At 34.6% G+C, this 24,021-nt stretch overlaps 2 protein-coding genes and 1 non-coding gene across 3 annotated transcripts; 2 read left to right on the forward strand and 1 right to left on the reverse strand.

Annotated features, from left to right (window-relative positions):
• The first annotated feature begins 1,431 nt into the window (after positions 1–1,431).
• Positions 1,432–4,524, forward strand: LOC133191760 (prostaglandin E2 receptor EP4 subtype-like). Its single transcript, XM_061327497.1, has 2 exons — positions 1,432–2,188; positions 4,165–4,524. Exons 1-2 carry the CDS (start codon positions 1,442–1,444, stop codon positions 4,522–4,524), a joined length of 1,107 nt encoding a protein of 368 aa, XP_061183481.1. The 5' UTR covers positions 1,432–1,441.
• Positions 4,525–9,755: 5,231 nt separating this feature from the next.
• On the forward strand, positions 9,756–11,755 carry LOC133191832 (thromboxane A2 receptor-like). Its single transcript, XM_061327562.1, has 2 exons — positions 9,756–10,532; positions 11,118–11,755. The coding sequence occupies exons 1-2, from the start codon at positions 10,215–10,217 to the stop codon at positions 11,388–11,390; spliced, it is 591 nt and encodes a 196-aa protein (XP_061183546.1). The 5' UTR covers positions 9,756–10,214; the 3' UTR covers positions 11,391–11,755.
• Positions 11,756–23,915: 12,160 nt separating this feature from the next.
• Positions 23,916–23,988, reverse strand: Trnar-ucg (transfer RNA arginine (anticodon UCG)). Its single transcript has one exon. It is a non-coding gene; the product is annotated as a tRNA-Arg (tRNA).
• Positions 23,989–24,021: the final 33 nt, after the last annotated feature.

The raw sequence follows: 24,021 nt of genomic DNA on the forward strand, positions 1-24,021 counted from the left end.
ATCAGAAACTCAAACAATTTTTTAATATCTACTTCATAGTTATTGTGTGTACAATGCTTTTTAACAAAATAATTTTGCAAATGACAAATTACAAGGAAGTAAATTTTATTTTTATGGAAAATCAGCTGTCTATGATGTCAAAAAGCCTGTTTATGTATATGTATGTATATAAAATGTATAGTTTTACGCATACTTTGAGTAAAATCTTTCAAAAAAAAAATATGGAGTGAAGACCCACTCATATGGAAGAATTATATTTTAGTATGACGAATTGATCATTTTTCCCTCTTTGGTGTGTATATATGCCATTTCAAGGACGCATAATTTCAAATTTTTATTAGATTGTTGCAATTTGTGAAGTTTTTACAGAAAGTATTTGTTATTATTAAATGAAAAACAAAGAAAATATTTTGTTATAATTGATATTTAATTTCTTGATTGTCTCACAATAGGCATTTTGCCAGTTTTCTTCGCCAATCTTCTTTTCCATTTGACGTGCCACTGTTTCTTTTTTCTTGTTTTATAATCAGTTTACATATATCTGTACCCCACCGTCATTAACACTCTACAAGATCTATCCTGAAGTCAAAATTCAAACGATGAAAAAGATGTCCTTTTGAAACAAACTACAAACAAATATGGTTTATAGAAATGTTATTTACTAAAACATTACTACAACTGTGCCTCTTATGTTTATTCGGTGTTCATATTTATTGAGTGTATCTCAGACACCTTTCTGCCATTTTATTTCTGTCAACAATCACTCATCATAATCATATGTGTGCACACCAGAGGAATTTAGGACAAACTATTTTGATAACAGTACTTAAACCAAGGTTAGATTCGATCACTAACCCTCGAATACAATACGTTTATGAAGCCTGCTAAGCCTGTAGTGAAATTAATTTCTTTCTTTGGATGATTTTTTCCTCCTTGTGAAACTTTTGTTTATAGATAATGTATTATGAAAACGTGGTAATGAGGATACAGGGTGGCCTTTCACCTTTTGAAATAGGATTTGAACATTTTGTCTCCTTTTCTTTGATTTATGAACTTTTTATCTACACTTTCCTTAGAGGGACGTTAACTTAGATACGGACAGGAGGTTATATCAGCAACAAGATTCAGACAGGAGTGTATAGCAACCATTTTCAATATATTAACGATAAACGTTATTCTCTAAAAGTTTTAAGGCTATTTAACTTTTTGCCCTGATAAAGGCTACTTTTAACTTGTTGACCTATTTATACAGAAGTAACCGGAGCAAATACATTTTTACGAGAACACATGAGGACACGTGCTTGTTTCAAAAGGGAGGGTACACATTCCTATGATCTCTCCATATAGATGACTATTTGAATTCTTGGCAAAATTTGATACACAAAACTGAAGAATTTTTGGTGGTATCTAACGTGAAATTTTCTAAATTTTTGTTTTGAAAATGAACAAATCAATTTCCAGCAATTCAACTGGCGAAAGTATATGGGAATCTCCTACGCCTCCTGCTCTTCAATTTGCTTTTGGGGTGATTGGAAATGCAATTGCTCTCGTGGTGCTGATTTTGTCTTCCAAAAACCATCAATGGCGACCGTTTTATAGGCTTGTGTGTGGATTGGCTATAACTGACGGAGGTGGTATTCTTCTGGTGTATCCAACAGTAATGAGTCGTTACGCTTCAAACTTTACATTTGAATTTCCAAAAGAGCTATGTGATTACAGTTCATTTATATACACATTTACTTTGATATCATCTGCAATGATCATTTGTGCAATGTCCTTTGATCGTTTCTTTGCGATTCTCTATCCATTTCATTACAATTCAGGGAACAAAGGTCGACGAACAAACTGCATTCTTGCATTGATTTGGTTCATTGGACTTATTCTTTCCACCTTACATCTAATGGGTCTAGGATCTACATACAATTACTATCCCAAGTCATGGTGTTTTCTCAACTTTGTGGGAGGAACTACCGTAGACCGCATCAATTCCTTCATTTACTCCATTTCTGGATTGCTCATTCTGATTTGCACGATCTCGTTAAACATCTCTGTGATTGTGACTGTGTGTAGAAACATTAGACGGGAAAATAACTTGTCCTCAAGACGACGCGTTAGAAGTGATGTGTACATCATCCTGTTCTTGGTAGTTATCGTTGTCATTTTCTCTACGTGCTGGGCCCCACTAATGGTAAGTATATTTTGACATTTTCACCACGTGCTGGGCCCCACTAATGGTAAGTTTATTTTGTCATTTTCTCCACGTGCTGGGCCCCAGTAATGATAAGGTTTTTTTTGTCATTTTCTCCACGTGCTGGGCCCCAGTAATGATAAGTTTTTTTTTGTCATTTTCACCACGTACTGGGCCCTAATAAAGGTAAGTATTATTTGTCATTTTCACCACCTGCTGAGCGCTACTTATACTGTATAGGGGGAAAATAACTCGCGGTGTTAATATTCGCTATATTCACGGTGTTAATAAATCCGTGAATTCAAGAAACAGTGAATAAGTTTTCAATAACCTCCATGTTATATTTGGAAATTTGAGATTAGACTACGATAGGTATATATACATGTATTACATGGTCATTTCAGTAATTACGAGTCGCACTTGTCATTCAATTATTTTAATTATCACGCGTTACTCTAATTTAGATCAGCAGATAATAAACCCGTATTTGTTAAAAAGCTGTTTTAATAGCCCACGATGCATCATGATCAATCAAAACACGTGGGTCATGGGTTTTGATTACCCGTGCATAACTATGTGACCACGTGTATTTGTTACCTGCATTATCATGCGTATTAGTTTTTATCGACATTTTGTTTTTAAAAAATCATTCAAATAACTATTGAACTTGCTGAAGATGTGGAAGGATATTATTTCTTCGACCTACATTAACACACTTCTTACCGTCCAGTGGTTTTTTGCCGCGATGTATTATCCCTTCGGAAAGAAGATTTTGGGGTGTACATGCACTCATCGTAATAGTATATAAGAAAGTCATTCGACGTTTATAGTAAAGGACTTTTATTAACTGCACTTGTTTTAATTTATCGTCAATTAATTATTAAATCTAAGTATTTTATATAAACCTACCCTGTTGTTTTTAAAGTGAATAATGTCGTTCTGGATAAAACGGATATAGACAAGGGAGGTAACTTTTATTATATACCGATTCCGCGAATTCAACAAACCGCGATCGTGTCAGGGGAGAGAAAACCGTGAAAATTACAACCCGTGAAATTATTCCCCTGTACAGTATGGCATATACTTTTCGTCATTTATTTCCACATTCTGGGCCCCACTAAAGGTATGTATATTTTGTCATTTTATCACACACTGGGCTCCAAAAATAGAAGTTTTCTCATTTTCACCAATAGCTGGATTCAACAAATGGTAGGTATACATGTATTTTTTATTTTTTATTTAAAAAGGGAAATTAATAAATATTGATTTCTAAGTTTATTCAGATTTTAGTGAAGTTATTCAGAAAACCTCTGAAGTAAAAATAGGACAAAATTATTTATCTTGACTTGTGTGACAAGAAATTTTAGAATTGTGTATGAGTTTTGTTTTTTTTAAAGGGGGGGGGGGGGCAAAAAATAAGTAAATTGTTGCAGGTGATTTAAATACTCCTTCAGTAAAAAATATTAGATTGCAATAAATTTCCGTAACTTTACACACAACGGGTCTTGCATGCTGTACATGTTGATGACTTTAACTAAATACACCAGAAATTAAATGCAAGCATTGTAATTTGAAATTTTGTTAACGCTTTTTGAAACATCATTAAACCATAGTTACTTTTAAGCATATAATGTGATAAGATTATATGTAAAGATATTTATAAACAATTGCAAAAATGAGAATGTGATTACCGTCCAATCGTAGATGTAAAGTTTTACCTGTATCCATGCATTTTAGCAGATATCGTCGAGCATTCTGTTCCAATCTTTCGTACAATCAAGCTCAAATTCTTCAATGCAATTTGTACACAAGGAGAATTTTAGAAAAAAAACATAGACTTGAAGTCTCCGTTGGGAAAACACCTATCGATTTGCCAAAGGGGTGGAGGAGTAAAGTTGTAAAATAGAGGGATATGACTGTATGTCAGAAAAAAGGCAAAATGGACAGTTAATGAATGAAAACTTCTTTTTTGGTAGGTTGTGATTTTTGCACATGCTTCATCCTTAATGAAAGCATCAGAGAAGGGAGGCGATGGTAAACTAGAACTTCTTGTCCTGAGGTTTGCGGTGACTAACTCCATCATTGATCCTTGGATCTACATATTGCTGAGAAAGGAGACTCTTTTGGGGCTGAGAAAACTGCAACGTGGACTAGAACGTAGACTTCACATCGTTAATGAATCCATCCATGACAACAGTATAGGTAGAAATTCTGAGAGAGAACGACGTTGCGAGAGAGAACGCCGTATCTGCCAGACCAAAGTAACAGAGACGGGTTCAACGGTAACCATAGGAAACATTGATGTGTTGAGAACATGGAGAAATGATGTAGTGTAAGAAGACACATATATGTACAACACATGATTCTATGTCAACCTTCAAATTTATGTCAATATCTTATGATACCTGCCTCCAAGACCATAAACTGAGAACATATATATATAATAGATAGATAGATAGATAGATAAATAGATAGATAGATAGATAGATAGATAGATAGATAGATAAACACTATATATATAAACTGGATTATATTCTTGTACAAAGCATATTTTTTGTACATAAAACACTTATATATCGTTTTCTATTCAGTCATATGTCCAACTTGTGTAGATTATTAATGTTTTCACAAAAATGTCTTCAAGTAGGACGTTATTTGGCGAGATATGTTTTCACCAGTATTTGCTGGCACATGCATGTATATATCTTAAACATCAATCATTCGAAATAATCAGAATGATCACGCCCTTTTTTTTAATTTTTTAAATTTTTGTTTATTGCCATTGTCTTTGAACAGTGGCTTTGTTCATGTTATGTTTTGGAGATGGACTGTTCAATGATTATTATTTTTCTCATTCCCATTAGGTTGTCTGAGAGCTTTCAAAATTAATTCTCTGCTAAAGTGTACAAAAACGTTTGTCGGAAAGTGAAAATGTTATTGTCCCCCGCTTTCACTGAAAGTGGGGGACATTAATTTGGGTCTGTCTTTCCTACCCTCCGTCCGTCAGTCAGTCCGTCCGTCCGTCCGTCCGTCTGTATTTCTGTCTGTCTGTAACACTTTCGTTTCCGCGCGATATCTCGAGAACCCTTTGAGCTTTCGCAATGAAATTTTGCAAAGCAACTCCCTATGACCTAAAGAAGAACCCTATTTATTTTGAGATCAAAAGGTCAAAGGTCATAAATTCCGTCTGTTTTAACACTTTCGTTATATTTTTCGATATCTCGCGAATTCTTTGAGCTTTTGCAATGAAATTTTACATAACAACTCCCTGTGGCCTACGAAAGATCCCTATTGATTTTGAGGTCAAAAGGTCAAAGTTCAAGGTTGTATATTCATACATTCCGTCTGTGTGTAAAACTTTCGTTCCCGGTCGATATCTCAAGGAGGTTTTGAGCTTTTGCAATGAAATTTTATACCATAACTCCCTGTGGCCTCTCTTGCCCCTCTCAAAGTGTTTATTTACTGTATTAAAAGTCGCTTGGCACTATTTTTAGCACAGGGCATGTGGAGAGTTATTACGTATAATACAGGTTGGCGGCGGACTTCATATTCTAATTACATCTTTTAGAACTGTTTAGTAAAGGCTAAATTAGACAACATTTATTGTGTAAAATTTTGACAATATCAAACGTAAACATTATATGTGACTTAATGTTTGCATTTAATTTGCTGTTTAATCAAGTTCCTCCGTGGTCTAGTGGTATGTTGCTCGCTTAGCAAGCGAGAAGCCCGGGATCAATCCCCGGACGATTCTCTTTTTTTATTTTTATTGGGGGGGGGGGGGGTGTTACTTAATGATGCTATTCTACATGTGAAATTAAAAAGTTATGATGTCTGGCGTGTACAAACTCATAAAATCATTATTACAGTGTGATAAATATTCTGTTATTAAAAATAATCTTCTATACACATATTAAAGAATAAGCAATCAAATCTTTATATCCATATTGGCATTTTTTTTAATTTGCTTCAATATACATGTATACATTTAATGATTCTACAAATACAGGGGGCAGGTTGACCCCCCCCCTCCGAACTGCGCATGTTCTCTTTTTTTTCCCTAAGCGGGGGACACAAATTCTCTGAATTAGTTTGTTGAGGGTCTAATGTCACAGCTCATTCAGCTGAGGGTTTTATTTACTTTTGAAAGTCTTATTAAACATTGATTGATCTCGTTGATGACTCGATTTAACAGAAGACTTATTTGTTTTTAAAATGTGGTTTTCTCTTATCAAAACAGGAAAACTTGGTGTGTCACCTGCATATCAGCCAAGATACTTTACAAGTATCCGGAGTTCTGTGTCTCTAAGAGGCCATATCTAACCATTCCTCTCTTTAGGAATCTCGGTGTTATTATCAAATACATTGATCTGTTTGGTTTATCTAGAGTGCTGTGTCCCTATGAGGCTATACATGTACGTCTACTTTCCGTTCTCTTTAGGACTTTCTTTACCAAACCTCTTTCTGATATCCGATCCATGTTTACATTACTTCTCTACTTAGCACTTTCGTTACATTTCTGATACTTTTTTTGTTCTATTTTTTGGATAATTTCATCCAAAGCTATTTCCTCTTTGAGGTCGTTAATTAGGTATATTCCTTTTCCTAGTTTTTCAGAAAATAAGATTTCAAAGCACATATAAAACCCAAAAACTGGAGTTTTTAACATGCAGATTGAAAACATGTCAGATAATTTCAAAATATGGAAAAATATATACTTTTGTTTGGAACAACAGTTTTGTATATTTTAAGATATAACATTTAACGATTGATCGTCTTCATAATCCTATTTACAATTAAAGTTAAGTTTTATAGAATAACATAAAAATTCTTTCTTAATTAGAAATAAGTACTTGCTATGGTTTGCATACTTTCCAGCGATCATAACAAAACTATAGTTTGTTGTGTCACTGCTTATGAAGCAGATGAAGATAACCAACAGTGATCAGTGATTATCTCATAAATCCTGTAAACAAAACAAATCGTGAACAGGGCAAAAAAAAACGGAACCCTGGAAACACCACAAATGGGATCTGGCCCCAAGACCATAAACTGAGAACAGACTTAAGTCAAAATTTCAAATCAATATAACTTTTAAAATGATTTTGATAATGGAACAAAATTTTCATATGTTAACATTGGAATATTAAACAAACCTGCACATTTTTAAGTATATATGTTAAATAAAACTTCAGATATTCAAAATCAAAATTTTGACTTGAGTCTGTTCTCGGTTTATGGTCTCGAGGCCAGGTGCCTAGGAGGAGTACGCATCCCTTGTTGACCGAACACATCCACCATGAACCCTATGTAATGACGGAATTCTCCGTAGTAAAATTGGTGATACAATAACAGCTTAACAATTTAAATGAAAAATGTCAAAGTACGATCCAGCGATAGGTTGTATTTACAAACAAGGTCATTATATCGACCACAGAATTTCTCAAATGATATCTTTTAACGAGATAGATGATAGTCCTGTAACAGCAACTTACTGTCAGTAACCTGCCTCCGTTTAAAAATTGTCCGTGCTCTTGCGCTCGAATCAATAGGGAAATATGGATACTATATACAGGTGATAATGCATTATTAATACATAAGTAGGGGAAAATGACGATGGAAATGCTGAGGTCATCACGGCTGTCATATAGTTTAGTTGTTAGTTCGATATTGTCAGTAAAACATCAAATTAATAGACTTTTTGGTCTTTTATTTCAGTTCTCTGGGATATATCGAGTTGACATATGAATGGAAATGACTATTGTTAATTGACAAAACTTCGTCGACATAGCTAAATGTTTCCTTTTACTCATGCAGAAGTTTTTGCATAAATTTCAATTCATAAGAATATCAAAATATGTCTGTTAACAACAGATCGAGCACAATTAGTGCCAATATAAATTCCAACAGGTAGTCAGACGAAACGGTCTCCAAAGCCTACATTTATATTGTTAGTGAGGAATTCCAGCATCATTTTAATTCAGCTTCAGAGTTTTTGACAAAGTAACTTTGTAAGTATTCTGAGTGTTCCATATTTATTGAAGAAAAAGTCGTCTATTATGAATTAAGTCTGGTTTTTAATTTATCGTTATAATGTTTTTATAAGATGTTTTGATGCAATTGAGTTTTAGGGGAAATGTGATTTTAAATGTTTTAAAAGCTCATTAATATATGTGAGTTTTTGAGAATTCACATTCGATTGACAAAATCTCTTGAATATGTTGTACCACAGTATGTCTAAAGTTCTTCCATCAGTTAATACTTTTGTGAGGAGTAAAGATAGGATTTCGTGAAACATTTATTGGATCCTGCAAATCATCTTTACAAGGAAATTTATGAACTTTGAAATCCAGTGTAGGCACGGTAACTCAAATCCACTACGGTTGACTGGAGTGTTAAAACAAACTGCATGTTATTTTAAAGAAATTAATCCTTTGAAAGGCATCTGTGAAATAAATGGGTTTATCAAATGCGGAACTAATTAATTAAAGCCAAGTTCTGCTAAAATGCAGTTAAAATAATGAATCTTACAAGCAAAGACTATATTATAACAAGCATTGTCAGCTAGAAGCATCACATATTGTTCATGTAGTCTAATTCTAATTCTTCTATCACTTCCATTAATCTTTTGTTCTATTTTTTTTTTATATACAAGTAATACGCTTTATCCATTCTGACACTTTCTGAATTCTCAAATGTACACTTAACATATAACTTAAGAAGTAAATGTTTCAGATAATTGACTTTGTGTAAATGATTTGTACAACATACATAACTCTTTTCTGTGGGTCACATATTACACCGTACTATGAATTCACGTAAATAATATAAAACGAAACAACTTGCAAGGTTTTCCAATGATTCACTTTCACTTTTTATAAGTATGTCAAATGAGTATTATGAAATGAATATAACTTCCTTTCCTAGTAATGAATATACATGATACAACAGATATTCTATTAACACGGATCAGGAATTATAAAATACTACAGATATTCCAATAACACAGATCAGAAAGTCTTAAAATACAACAGATACTTCAAAATCGCAGATCAGGAAGTCTAATTTACGTCTTAGGTTTGACGCGGTACCGGGAACGACAATCGAACCTGGTACCTTCCGATCACGAAGCGAGCGCTCTACCACTAGGATACTGCGACCGGTTCTCACTGAGTATTTAATATGGTACACTATACACGGGCCTTCGTAAAAATAAACGATTAGGAGTACCCGGTTGATTGGGTATTTCGTTTACAACCTATAATTTACAGAATATAATGTAAAAAGTGAATGTACGGTATTTCGTTTACAACCTATAATTTACAGAATATAATGTAAAAAGTGAATGTACGGTAGACACCACGGTGATATGACCCCACGATAGTATGATACCATAGTAATATGGCACCACAGTATGACACCACGGTAGTATATATGATAGAGACAGGAAATAAACATTGAGCAGGATGCTGAATAGTCATCTTAGTCAAGTGTATGTAACAAGTTTAAAAATATGTGTGGGCTTTTCATGCTTTTGTCACATTGATGATCCAGGAAAACTTTACAAACTGTCTAAGCATAATCAAAATATTTTTATTTACTCTGCAGTAAGAAATGAGTGACAATTCGAGTGATCAGCTGATTCTCCGGGAGTCAATCGCTGCTACCACTATTCCAGTTTATTTCATATTTTCTTTGGGATTTATCGGAAATGGTTTGGCATTGTATGTGCTGATTTCGTCCTCAAAAGGTCACAAATGGGCTCCATTTCAAAGACTTGTGCTTGGATTGGTCATCACAGATGCTGGAGGCTCACTATTGATATTCCCCACCATTCTTGTTCGCTTTGCGTCAAACCTTACCTACGTTTTCCCGCCAGATCTTTGTAACTTTAGCTCCTTTACGCTGATGTTTACCATTACGTCATCAGCTCTAATTGTCTGTATGATGTCTTTAGATAGATTCGTTGCTGTGCTTTTCCCAATGGCGTATAAAGCTCAAAATAAAATGTAAACGAGTGAACATAATGCTTGTGTCTGTCTGGGCGTTTTCGGCTATTTTTAGCTGTCTGCATCTGCTCGGATTTGGTACAAATTTTAACTTTTATCCAGGCACGTGGTGTTTCTTAAATTATCTGGGCAAGTCTGTCCTCGATCGTGCAAGTGCCTTCGTCTTTGCCATATTTGGAATTCTTGTCATATTGGTGATCGTGATATCAAACTGTGTGGTCATAGTAACGTTGTGTCGAACTAAATTGTCACGGAGCACTCGCAGTCAAGTGTCCATAGCCGTCTACTTTGTAGTTCTCGTCACTCTGTTTCTCGTCTGCACAGCGCCAGTTATGGTGAGCATACATCTTTATCAGCTCATTTGCCAAGCCCATTGTCAATTACAGTCATGTATATGACTAGCGTTGTTAAATTTACCTTTTTTTAGGGTGTTTTTTTTTTTTGGTCGCTGTATAAGAATATCAAGGTCTTTCGTCACCGACAAGAATGTGTTCAGCTAATAATTTTGCTGAATATCTTCTAACAAATATCAACAGTTTTATTTTTGGTATTTTATAATGCACATTACTTGTACGACATATGAGTATATAATAGTATCTGTATGTTAGGTTTGGGAGCCCGTTGGTCGACATGGTTAAATATCCATTCCAGTAATGAAAATGAATCAAAATTCAACGGAAAAACATTATCACGAACTTAGAAGCATTAATCTTAAATACTATACACGAAATTTATTTGAAATTTGTAAAGAAGAAGCTAAAAATTTTTAAAGGTTACACATTGTAATTGACTGTTCTAGACATAATTATTTATGGAAGGAATCAAACAGTACATGGGAAGTACACTGGGAGATATTGCTGTACACAAGAAGTTGTACCAATGGTGTGCTTCTGTTCAAATATCTAATTTCTTTTTTCCAGATTACTATGCTCTCTTTTGCGGCACAATGGACGACAGAAAAAGACCCAAAGGATAATACAGCCGTGGCCCTAGCTGTCACTAATGCCATATTTGACTCATGGATCTACATTCTTCTGCGCAAGGAGACGCTCACTCGCATACGTATACAAATCACCAAATTACGCTCATGTTTACCATGGTGTCAAGAGAATCAGCCTGATCAACTAGAGGAATCAGTTGCCGATTCTGGGGAGACGCCAGTTAGTGTTCAAACAGAGGTGGATGTAGTATGATATAAAAACAACTCTAGGTGTCATTCCACAGACTAAGATGTCTTATTGCAAAGACTGGAAGAAATGAATATATTTCAAACTTTGTTTTAATTCTAAAATGTTTTGTTTTAATAGCAATGGTTTATCCATTTGTAAGTGTTTTTCTGTCTGACCTGACATTACTCCACCTAAAATACATTGTGTTTATCTTTTCTGTCTGGCCTGGCATTACTCCATCTAAAGCACATTGTGTATAACTTTTCTGTCTGACCTGACATTATTCCACCTAAAGCACATTGTGTTTATCTTTTCTGTCTGGCCTGGCATTACTCCACCTAAAACACATTGTGTTTATCTTTTCTGTCTGGCCTGGCATTACTCCACCTAAAACACATTGTGTTTATCTTTTCTGTCTGGCCTGGCATTATTCCACCTAAAGCACATTGTGTTTATTTTTTCTGTCTGGCCTGGCATTACTCCATCATAAACACATTGTGTTTATCTTTTCTGTCTGGCCTGGCATTACTCCACCTAAAGCACATTGTGTTTATTTTTTTCTGTCTGGCCTGGCACTACTCCACCTAAAGCACATTGTGTTTATTTTTTCTGTCTGGCCTGGCATTACTCCACCTAAAACACATTGTGTTTATTTTTTCTGTCTGGCCTGGCATTACTCCACCTAAAACACATTAAGTTTATTTTTTCTGTCTGGCCTGGCATTACTCCACCTAAAGCACATTGTGTTTATTTTTTCTGTCTGGCCTGGCATTACTTCATCTAGAGCACATTGTGTTTATCTTTTACGTTACCTTATTATACACAAGGTACTTTAAGTTAGTTGTTTTATTATTATGTTTATTTGTTTGTTTTTTTACTTTACTTCATTTCGCCTGAAAAACGCAGTATTTTTGAAATTTAACATTACTTCACATTGCTTAAAGAACACAGTGTTTGTCCTTTTTTACCTTAATCGGCTAAAAGCGCAAAGTGTTTCTTTAAGGTCAAGATCTAGTAAATGAAAGGTGCCTTCAGATTTCTCAAATTTGAGAAACAAGTTCTTTCAATGATCCTTTACAAATATAGCTTGGCGAAATTCGGTGTATCGGGGCATAATTTTTAGGTAAACTCAACGAAAAAAGATACTTTAAACTGTTATTTTCAGTGAAAAATGAAGGAACTCAGGTATAAATATGAGATTTTTTTTCCTTCTCAGAAAAAGAAAATGTATCAATATTGCCTACAGTCTTTCAGAAAACAGTTTTTCATATCTTCTTGACCTCTTCTTTAAAATGATATTAATTTGAATACAGGTATCGGGGTTAATTTTGACATGATTTCAAATTGAATTCCATGAAAATGTTTCATTTCCTACATAATTCTATAACAGTGTAAAGTACGGGAAAAATTAAGTTTACATCAATTATGACGTCATAATGGATCTAGCACCAAAAAGACAGTCTAAACTCATTTACTAGATCTTGACCTTAACATAGCCTTATTCCGATTAAAGTTTCCCGCGTTTGTCGACCAAAGCACGGTGTTTGTCTATTTGACCCTACCTTACTCCACAGGCACTTGGGGTATGGACCCCCCCCTTTCCATTTTTTTTCTTTTTAAATCTGGGGTCGAGTAACCTTTTTCCTATTTTGTATTCTAATATGCACTGTATGTTATCAATAATGTAACTCTTTTGTCTCTATAAGCTGTTTTTAAATATATCGTTTTCGACTGATACATAAAAAGAGAGAAGGCTTGCAACTCTTTTCTCATCGGCTGCCTCACCTCGCTTAAACTTCGCCTGATTATTTATCGAAAGCATAAGAAAACATGGAATATGCATACATCAATAAATTCGTTATACATTCTTCTCCCTTTTCATATTTCCATTTAATTTTTATGTGCCCCCGATTTGTAAATATTTCGATTAAATCATCCGCATCTAGGGTAAATTTTGTTGACGTGCACCAGCTGGGACGGAAGTGCAATAACGGTAACTCTAACTTTATAGGTATCGGGTCCGTTCGCCCTATCTACCTGTTTGCATGAGTCCGTTCGCGCAGGGTCCGTTCGCCCTATTTCTCGTTCGCCCTTTATCTCGTTCGCCCTCATATATATATACATATTTCCATTTCTATTTGTTTTCTCTGTGATAACTCTTTGAAAGTTAGGAGAGTTGATTTCTTGATCATTCTAAAGGAATGCAAATTTTGCCAAGCGAAAGGTCAGTAGCTAAGAAGGCCTAATATGCATGTAATTCTCGTGCGCTGTCTGTGTCAGACTCTAAGGAGGCCTAATATGCATGTAATTCTCGTGCGGCTGTCTTTGTGTTTGACGTCAGTGGGCGGGGACTATTGAAATTGACATGTGAGGCCTCATGTAATTTAAATCTATTAGTCTACATTTTTAAAATCTAAATTTACATTTTTATTTCAAAATGAAATGGAAATATAAGGAATCACTGTCTAGTTAGTAGAGTATGCCAGGGACATCAACGATAGTTGGAAACGTGAGATAATTTGCATAACGGGCTTCCCGTTATGCAAATTATCTCACGTTTCCAACTATCGTTGATGCCCTGGCATACTCTACTAACTAGACAGTGATTCCTTAATACATGCTTAATTGGTTGAATTATACTTAATAGTGTCACTGCAATTTCGGGGATCATATCCGTGTTTTTTAACAATCCGCGGTATGTTTTGATAACAATTAAAGGACTGAGACGTTAATAGGCCCATTATGGAGCTGAGCAGCGGATAAGCAAGGTTTTACCTTTGAAGATATGAGACCTTTGATCTAAAAAATGATACATAGGAAGAAGGAAGATGAAAATTCATCAAACTACTATCGAAAAAAATCCATTGGTTCATTATTCAACTTTCTGCAATATAAATAGGGCAAACGGACCGTGGGCGAACAAGTTTTAGGGCGAACGGCGTCAAGGGCGAACAAGTTTTAGGGCGAACGAACATACAACCATAAAAAAAATTCCAAGCTTTGCAATAACAATATTGTGAAATTTGGTTGTCTAGGTCGTCAGTTAAAAGTTAATCTTCATCCATTAGAATTTGCTAGTTAAAGTTATCTTGTTATTCACAGAACTTACCGTTACATGTTATATGAAGAGAAAATTCGGGATTTATTCCTTCTCGCATTTAATGTTCCGAATGACATTACACGTAATGATGATACCCGAAAATACCGGGCACTTCCGTCCCAGCTGGTGCACATCAACAAAATTTACCCTAGATGCGGGTGATTTAATCGAAATATTTACAAATCGGGGGCACATAAAAATTAAATGGAAATATGAAAAGGAAGAAGAATGTATAACGAATTTATTGATGTATGCATATTCCATGTTTTCTTATGCTTTCGATAAATAATCAGGCGAAGTTTAAGCGAGGTGAGGCAGCCGATGAGAAAAGAGTTGCAAGCCTTCTCTCTTTTTATGTATCAGTCGAAAACGATATATTTAAAAACAGCTTATAGAGACAAAAGAGTTACATTATTGACAACATACAGTGCATATTAGAATACAAAAATAGGAAAAAGGTTACTCGACCCCAGATTTAAAAAGAAAAACAATGGAAAGAGGGGGGGGGTCCATACCCCAAGTGTCTGTGCCTTACTCCACAAGAAGCATACCGTCTTTATCTTTACTTCATTCCGCCGAAAGCACGGGAATTTTTTTTTTTTACTTTACTTCACATCACCTTTGGCATACAGTGTCTTGGTACTCACTTCTCCTACAGTTGGAACAAACTATTTTTTAAATTAACTTTACTTCGCCAATAAATGACATGCAGTGTATTGGCTTTACTGCAGTTCGCCTAAAGATGGCACACAGTCTTTTTTGACTTTACCTCACTTTGCTTATAGACGACACACAGTGTCTTTTGCTTTTACTTCGCCTAAAGATGGCATACAGTGTTTTTGACTTTGCTTCACTTCGCCTTTAGTTGGCACACAGTGTTTCTGATTGGACTTCACTTTATCTATAGATGGCACACAGTGTTTTTGACTTTGCTTCACTTCGCCTTTAGTTGGCACACAGTGTTTCTGATTGGACTTCACTGTATCTATAGATGGCACACAGTGTTTTTGACTTTGCTTCCCTTCGCCTTTAGTTGGCACACAGTGTTTCTGATTGGACTTCACTTTATCTATAGATGGCACACAGTCTTTCTGATTGGACTTCACTTTATCTACAGACTTTACTTCACTTTGTATATAGATGATAGTGCTTTTGACCTTACCTCTTCTATAGATGGAATACAGCGTTTTTTACCTTACTTTAATTCGCCTATAGATGGCAAATTGTTTTTTTTTTACTTTACTTTAATTCGCCTATAGATGACACACAGTGATTTTTTTTTATTTTATTTTACTTCTTATATATATATATATATATATATATATATATATATATATATATATATATATATATATATATATATATATATATATATATATATATTAGGGATGTCAAATCGGTCAATTTTTGATAATCGGTTACTCGGACGTTTTTCCGATCGAGTACCCGGGTACTCGATAAAAATGTAAATACAAGAATGTTAATTTTCTTGAGCCCCGTTAAACCACAAAGCTGTTTTTATCACCTTTATAAATGTATATAAACATCGATTTCTACGTAAATGATTTTTGGTACTAAATTTATTTATCAAATAAACACAAAAGACACAATTAATACATCAAAAATTACAAATGGTTTACAGTTCTTGTTTAGGATCTATTTCATCAAAAGGAGGACAATCTGTTACGCAGGTTTGTTATTATTAGACTAGCCAAAGAGAAGTAACGGACGTTGATGGGATTGCTAGTCTAATTTTATTGTAAGTTTAGTGTATTTCATATGTTGATTGTTTCCCCCGGCCGTAGACACTAAACTTACTACGCAAACAGACTTTCAACATTTATTTTGAATCTTTAGTTATTTCTAAATATTTCTTCACTTCTTTTGAAGTGGGTAGCGGCATTTCTATGCATGTGCAATTTCGCTGCCGTATATTAACTAAATAATTTAAAACTGATTTAAAGATAATAGACCATCGATGTTCACTGAAAACAATCATTGAAGCCATCCAAAAATTAAGGACCACAATAGGTGAGAACAGCTGGGTGATTGGTCACTAATTACTGTATATACACAGCCACAGGCGATAATGGGTGTTTTACAGGTATAGAAAACTACACGCTGTAATTACCGTATGCATATTTAAGTTAGTTTTTGATAAAAATGAGTACTTTGAAAAAAGAAAAAAATACACATCCGAGTAACCGAGTACCATTTTTAGTATTCGATACTCAAGTACCCAGTTAACTGGGTACTCGTTGACATCCCTAATATATATATATATATATATATATATATATATATATATATATATATATAGATGGCACATGTAGTGTTTTTTTTTATACTTAACTTTACTTCGCCTATAGAGGGCACACAGTTTTTTTTTTTTTTACTTTATTTTACTTCGCTTTTAAACGGCACACCGTGTTTTTTTTCTTACTTAACTTTAGTTCGCCTATAGATGACACACTGTGTGTGTGGTTCTTTTTTTACTTTACTTTACTCCGCCTATAAATGACACACAGTGTGTGTTTTTTTTAACTTTATTTTACTCCGCCTATAAATTACACACAGTGTGTGTGTTTTTTTACTTTATTTTACTTCGCCTATCGATGACAGTGGATTTTGTTTTACTTTACTTCATTTCGTCTGTAGATGAAACACCGTGTTTTGTTTTTTTTTTACTACTCCACGTCGCTTTAAAGTAAATGTTGACTGTCCTTGACCTTACAGTAAACCTCATTCCGCTAAAAGCACTTGGATTGAATGAATGAAGACTTAATTTTATCATACCCCTTGCATCTCAAGAAACCAACATCCTAAATCGATCAATATCAAATCGTTTATATACCACTGGTCGTTACCAATAAACCGATAAACCTTCAGCAAAGACATCTCCACCTTTTGACGTTATCAGTTACTGTAGGAATTCATATATCGTAGCATGGCGTTAGTTTTCTATCTACTGGTATGGGGCTAGTTATCTATCAACTGACAAAATCAAAATACCAAAAACAAATATTAAGGATGCCCATGATTATGTATTAATTTTTATAGTTTAGTTTGTGAAACCAGACTTTAAAAATAAAAAAAAAAATTGGCATTGTTATCATAAATTATTTCAATTCGTAATACACTGACAGGAACATATATCGCTTAAAACACGGTCCCGTCTCTTTGTCTGACTCTGCTTAAAGAAATGTTGTTGTTTTTTTTTGTTTCTTTGACTTTAGCAGATTTACCCCCACAACTTTCGACTCTGCTGTAAAGTGGGTCCTAACCACGGAACTGCAGACCTAAAAATATCGAAAGATCTTAAATTGTGTAATTCTTATTTCTGACTCTACTCCATTCCCCATTTTCTATTAATATTATTGAAAAATATTAGCAAAGTGAAAAAAAAACTTTACATCTAAAATACGTTAGTCAGAACTCAGATTAATATGTGTGTATAGAGAGAAAAAAAAATACATTACTGTAATAAATGGAAGTTTCAACGACGAATCAGTTGCTTTTTTGTGTCACAGATTTAAATTCATGTTGTATAAATATTTAAACGATTTTTAACTCAGTTATCAAAGTTATCATAGTATTTTGATAATTTAAAGCAATGCAGTATAAGCTAAAGCTGGCTACTTTGTAATCTGTAGTTAACTAAACTCAGGACCATCGCCAGGTTTCTGAAAAGACGGGTACGGGTGAAGTCTGGGGGGTCAGAAAATGAAAATGGGTACCATTTTGGTTAGTCCTGGTGCATTCTTTAAGTTTCTTCACAAATCAAATACACAAAATTAAACAGCATTACTAAAAACAGATAAAAAATGAATTTATTTTGTTCCAAACATTTTCAAAAATTAAGAGGGGGGGGGGGGGGGGGTTCGCACCTAATGCACTGCCCATTCCAATACTGGAAACCAATAATACGGTGAGGGATTTATATTGAAATATGTTTTTGATAAGAAATTTGAAAAAGGGAATAGTCGGCGATGAAACACAGATTATCATTTAAATAAGAAACTGAATTGTGATATGAAACTTTTTTTTAATTTAATGTTATTAAGTTTACAATGTAAGAAAGATAACCCTGGCTGAAAAGATGACGGATTGCTCTTGAATGAAGAATTGCACGAAGTTTCAATTACTCAGAATCTAAAGAAAAAAAAAACAAATAGCAGAAAAGAGTTGTAAAGAGCGCATCTTCAATATTTGTCAAACTCCATTGAAGTGTGCAATATTTAAATTGAATATTTACCCAAGATCTCGACAGCAAATTTAATGAAACCAGGAAAAGAAGGAGTTTAAAATTCTAATTATTCTGCGATATTCAGATCCAGTTTGAAATGGTCTGCACGCTGTGTTGCCCATGAAAGACTGCATTACATTTATACTCTAGCTCATTTCCCTTTGGTCGATTTTTTTTCTCTATTTCGTTTACTCCCAAAATTATACTGCAATTATATACTAAGCTCCGCGACATGAATAATTAATCATAAGAAATCTGTCGTACGTACCTACATTGATTCTCATGACACTACAGGTAATACGAATATATATTTTTTTTTTGTTGGGATGTCACTCAAGGTGCATTTCAGTTTTAAGATTACTGTATGTGCAAACTTTCCTCTAGCGGGGTTAGTAGAGTGTAGACAAATTGAAAACCATCGCTGGCGTTTTTCAGTCAGTTCTACATTTTGACTAAATATAATTTTATATATAACAGATCAGGAATTGAATTGTTACAATTAGTGTCAGGAGATATAAATCACACCTTTATCGTGGGATGTCGATCCAGGTGTAAACATGCAGGCGTATGCTATTTACGCTCTACTGAGAAAATCAATGAGGATCTGACGCAAACCTGATTCTTAAAACTACAACAACTCGTAAACATGGAGGGATCTCTACTGAGAAAGAATGTGGTCTTCCTGGGGATGTGGAAGACGAGTCGTCTGGATGACGCCCTGGAGCGGGAAATCGCCAGAAAGGCGCCAAAAATCCAGGGAAAGAGCGCACAGCTGGAAATCCGGACCGTGGGTGCTAGGTTATACACCCGGAATGATACCCAGAATAGTGTGATCCGGATGCCGAATGTTCAGAACATGGTTCTAAACAGATATGATCCAGGATGTGTCCTGTGTGTGCTGAGGGAGGGGAGACATCTAAACATTCTCGTGTGTCGCTGTTTTCACGTCAGGGATTCTTCTGACATACTGAAATCATTCAGAGCCTCCAAGAAGGACGACTACACTTTCCTTAATGAAACGGAAAATAAACGGATCATTTTGCGCCAGCACAACCTTTATAGAACAGGGAGACAACCAGAGAAAAATGGGAATATATTGCGAAATCTCCAAAGACCCGGTTCTGCAGAGGTTTGTCACGTGGGCGTACAAGTCACTCCCGGAGATAGTGATAATATAAGCCTGTCACCCTCTTCAATCAAATCAAACGACCTTCGTGAAGAACTGTCTCATTTGTCAGAGGAGGTGAAAGCAATTAAGATCCTTCTGGAAAAATCCACAGGAGTACAAAGTGACCAAAAAACTGAGTCTGAAACCCATCATTCCGACACAGAGACCAAAAGTTCAAAGAAAGCAATGAAGCCACAAATCCTGGTACCCCCGACTATAACGAGAGGAGAATTTGTATCGGCGAAATCAGCGACGTATCCCTCCGAGTATGGAGAGGAAGCGGGCGCTGACGGGACGGGGGATGTTATTGATGGTCCCAGCAGCAGTGTGGGCGCCATGGACTCTGGAGTCAGGAGTTTCTCAGTTACGAATTCCTCTGTATTTTGTGAGAATGACGATTATCGATATAGCGATACGGATTATCGTTATAGTGATAACAATTATCGCCTTCAAAATACCATCATTCAGAATATGTCTATACCGGATGAGGAAGATTTTCTGCGTCATAAGAATCCGTCTTCGTTTTCTGGAAACACTCGTCTGACAACCTACATTACCGCTCCCCCAGGTTTCCAAACTCAGTCGGTGCCTTCTAGGGAGAGGGCTTACACCGCCCCTGGGAGGCGCTACAATCGACAGTCCCAGGCAATACTCAGTACCACAGTGCCTAGAACTATTGAGAATGTGTATTCCAACAACACTCGCTCCACAAAAACAGCGAAACGTCGATCAAGGCAGGTAATTTCTCCAGAAACGTTCGAAGCAGGTGCCCGGGAGAGGCGCCCGCGCTCAAGCAGCGCGCATGATCCCGCTAGAGGACGTATGAACAGTGAAGACATGGAATTACGAAGGTCTCTATATAAACTCTACAATGAGGCCTAAATAAAGTCTGTGATATAAACTATTTATCAGGCCATTGTCATTGCAATTAGCCATTATAGTGTGATCAATATGAACATTATTTACTTGTGAAGAGCAGTAGACAATTTTCCATGAACTCATACTAATATTCTGTCATGCTGTAAATTTTGAATTTATTGAGGGGGGGGGGGGTTAAACGCAAAAAGTTGGCATGTTGTAAATTTTGCACTTACCTCCCCCTAATAAATTCAAAATGTACATGACAATTATATGTTTTGCTTAAAGATGTAAGTTTAGATTGCTCCGTATTTCGGGCATGGTTAGTTGAGCAACAGAACAGGTTTACAATACTTCACTGAATTAATATTTATAACCATGAAGCCAGACCTGTTTTAGTTGAAGTAAAACATATACAGATCTCTTTGGGAAATATAAATACATGTATGAACAAATTTGCTTTGTAAATTTGGATATAGAATCTCTTACTTGAGAAGATTTTTTGTCATCTTTATAACTATGGCTTGCAGGAGTGTAACTCTCGGGCCACAACAATTAGAAACAATTTTAAAAAAAAATAAATATAGCCATGCATTGCTAAAACTGTTTTTACAAACATAAAGTTGTCTTTCGTGAACTTCATAACATAATACTTCAAAAATATAAAATCTACACAGTAAGGAATTTCACAATACTTATAAGTATATAGTATATACAAGATCTTGTCCTTGTCCTTTATAGAATCATTGGAAAAAGATATGCAGATTATTTATCTGTCCGAATTGATGTTGCCTCAGACTCCTAGCGATGGGTTTAAAAGTAGGAAGGGGGCCTCCCAAAACATATCTGACAAGCAAAGAAAAAACAAAAAAACAAAAAAAAAAAACCCTAAACTGTCAAAACTGGAAAATATTATTTCTTGGGGGTGGGGTGGAGGTGTAGTGGGAATGGGAGGTTGGACCTTTCTCTAACTTTTTGGTATATATTTGGAATTTGCCAATGCTTGACTTTACAGCTGTGCCTGCGGCTTTTTTGGCTTACTTTTCTTTTGCATGTTTTGAATTTACAGGGGGAGTAAATGTAAAATTTACAACTTGATAACTTTATCATGTTGTAAATTTTTGCATTGACCTCCCCTAGTAAATTCAAAATTTACAACATGATACATGTATCATTTACCAGTACTTGTGTATCATAGCATAGTACAGTGTACCTTATAAAATAATAAATCATTGTTATACTGCAGAGATTTCTCTTTAATATGATAGTGTATAATTCTGCATAGTTATGACTAAGTGTAGCCAGTAAATTAAAAATATGGTTTAGGTTCGTCGACAAAATCACAAATTTTCTTGGGTATTAACTATTTTTGAGCGTAAGTTTTGTGGAGAATTCCTCACGTTTAGTCGAGATAGTGCATTACTGGAGCATGTTTGTAAACAAGATCATGATGTCATAAATAATCTTAATATTGAAAGACCTCACTAATACCTTTCGACAAACTTGTGAAAATTGCTGGAGGACCACAAATTTTAATACTTTCGCATGGAACCTGTTTTTAATCCCATTCATGCCTGAAAGTATTCCTGTAACTGGTGTGTGGTCAACCAGTGTTTTACCTCTATGTATAGCTAAAGCTATCGAGTAACCATTTCTTCTTCCTCTATGATATTTGAAGTTTATAAATATTGAAATTTTAGAATCATTTTAACTTTTGCTAAAAATGGTGGATCAAACATTTCTCGAAGTATTTACTCTATCGATATAGATGCAAAGTATCGGATCATAAAATAAAAATATATAGTTGTTCTCTCTCTCTCTAGATCTCTCTCTCTCTCTCTCTCTCTCTCTCTCTCTCTTATTTTCCTTCAATATATCCCACACTATCCGTATACTTGTGTATATACATGTAGATTCGATCCCAAAAGTTTAATTACGAAGTTTCTACATAATATTGAAATGAACAAAAAACAATCAGAAATTCGATATAATTCAGCTGAGAATATATAAATTGTATAATTATGTAAAATCTTGTGAAAATTTATTTTAAAAATTCAAAGCTGGAGTCTTTTAAATATTTAAGGAAAAGGCACATTGACCCGAGGAATACTAATTAAGACTGTGCATTTTCAGAATTCCCTTTGTTGTGTATGGTTTATCATTATTTAATCATTACTTTTTTACACAGTTTCCCAAGGTACAATTACTTAAACGTTACATATGATTTTCTTTTTCCTTGGGTTTTAAATGAGATAAGGACAGATGCTACAAACTATTTTTTTTTTCAAAAAAATAAATAAATCACAACTTATGCCATATTAACGTGAGTAAAATGAATATTTTTTTTTATTTCCATTCTTAGTTTCACAGTAAAGTCCTAAAAAATGGTAAAAATGTATAGAAAAGTATACAACAACATTGTAAACAAATTTTATACTTCTTGATAACATGAACAAATTCATATGGATATTGAATTGTGAAAATTATGATGTTCTTAAATCCCTTTGTGAATTGATCAAGGGAGAAATATAATGTGTCTTCTACATGTATATAGAATTTAAAAACTGTATACTTTTAACACTCAATAAATGTTAGTTTGGTCATAAGATATGCAAACATGGTGACTTATAAAGTACCAATGCACTGTCCCGTGGTATCTTTTGCAATTTAGTGGAATATATCTATTCAGTATATATTTTTGTATATGTATATCTCTGGCTTTTTTGCATTATGGTACACGGTGGTACTTGTTTATACTTTTAAATACAATGTGTATTTCAAATTGTACATGTTAGCAATTATATCAACTTATGAACCATGAGTAAATTGACCAAGTATATGTATTAAGAAAATGCTGAATATTACTATTATCACATTTTGTGAATAATTATTATATTTATATGTTCTGTTTAATAATCATGTATGTAATATGCTCAAAAGGGCCCCGATTTGGAATAATAAATAAATATGCATAATATAGAAAATTAATGAGTGATGGGAAAAGGTAGAAAGTCTACAATTTCCTTATACAATGTATTTTAGGTATTACCAAGACATGTTATTAAATATTATATATACCTATCCGTGAATCTATTTTTTTTCAGGTAGGTTAGGGAGAAAACATTATAATTATAAAATAAATAATCTTCAAAGTACAACAGAAAAAACAGTTCCATCCGACCACGACGAGACTCGAACTCGCAATCTTCCGATCCGAAGTCGGACGCCTTATCCATTAGGCCACGCGGTCACATATTTCCCTTGTGCAATATTTAAATAAATA

The sequence above is a fragment of the Saccostrea echinata genome, unplaced genomic scaffold (genome assembly GCF_033153115.1).
Source record: "Saccostrea echinata isolate AGI-Se365-2 ecotype Australia unplaced genomic scaffold, CSIRO_AGI_Sech_v1 ptg000024l, whole genome shotgun sequence".
Taxonomy (NCBI): domain Eukaryota; kingdom Metazoa; phylum Mollusca; class Bivalvia; order Ostreida; family Ostreidae; genus Saccostrea; species Saccostrea echinata.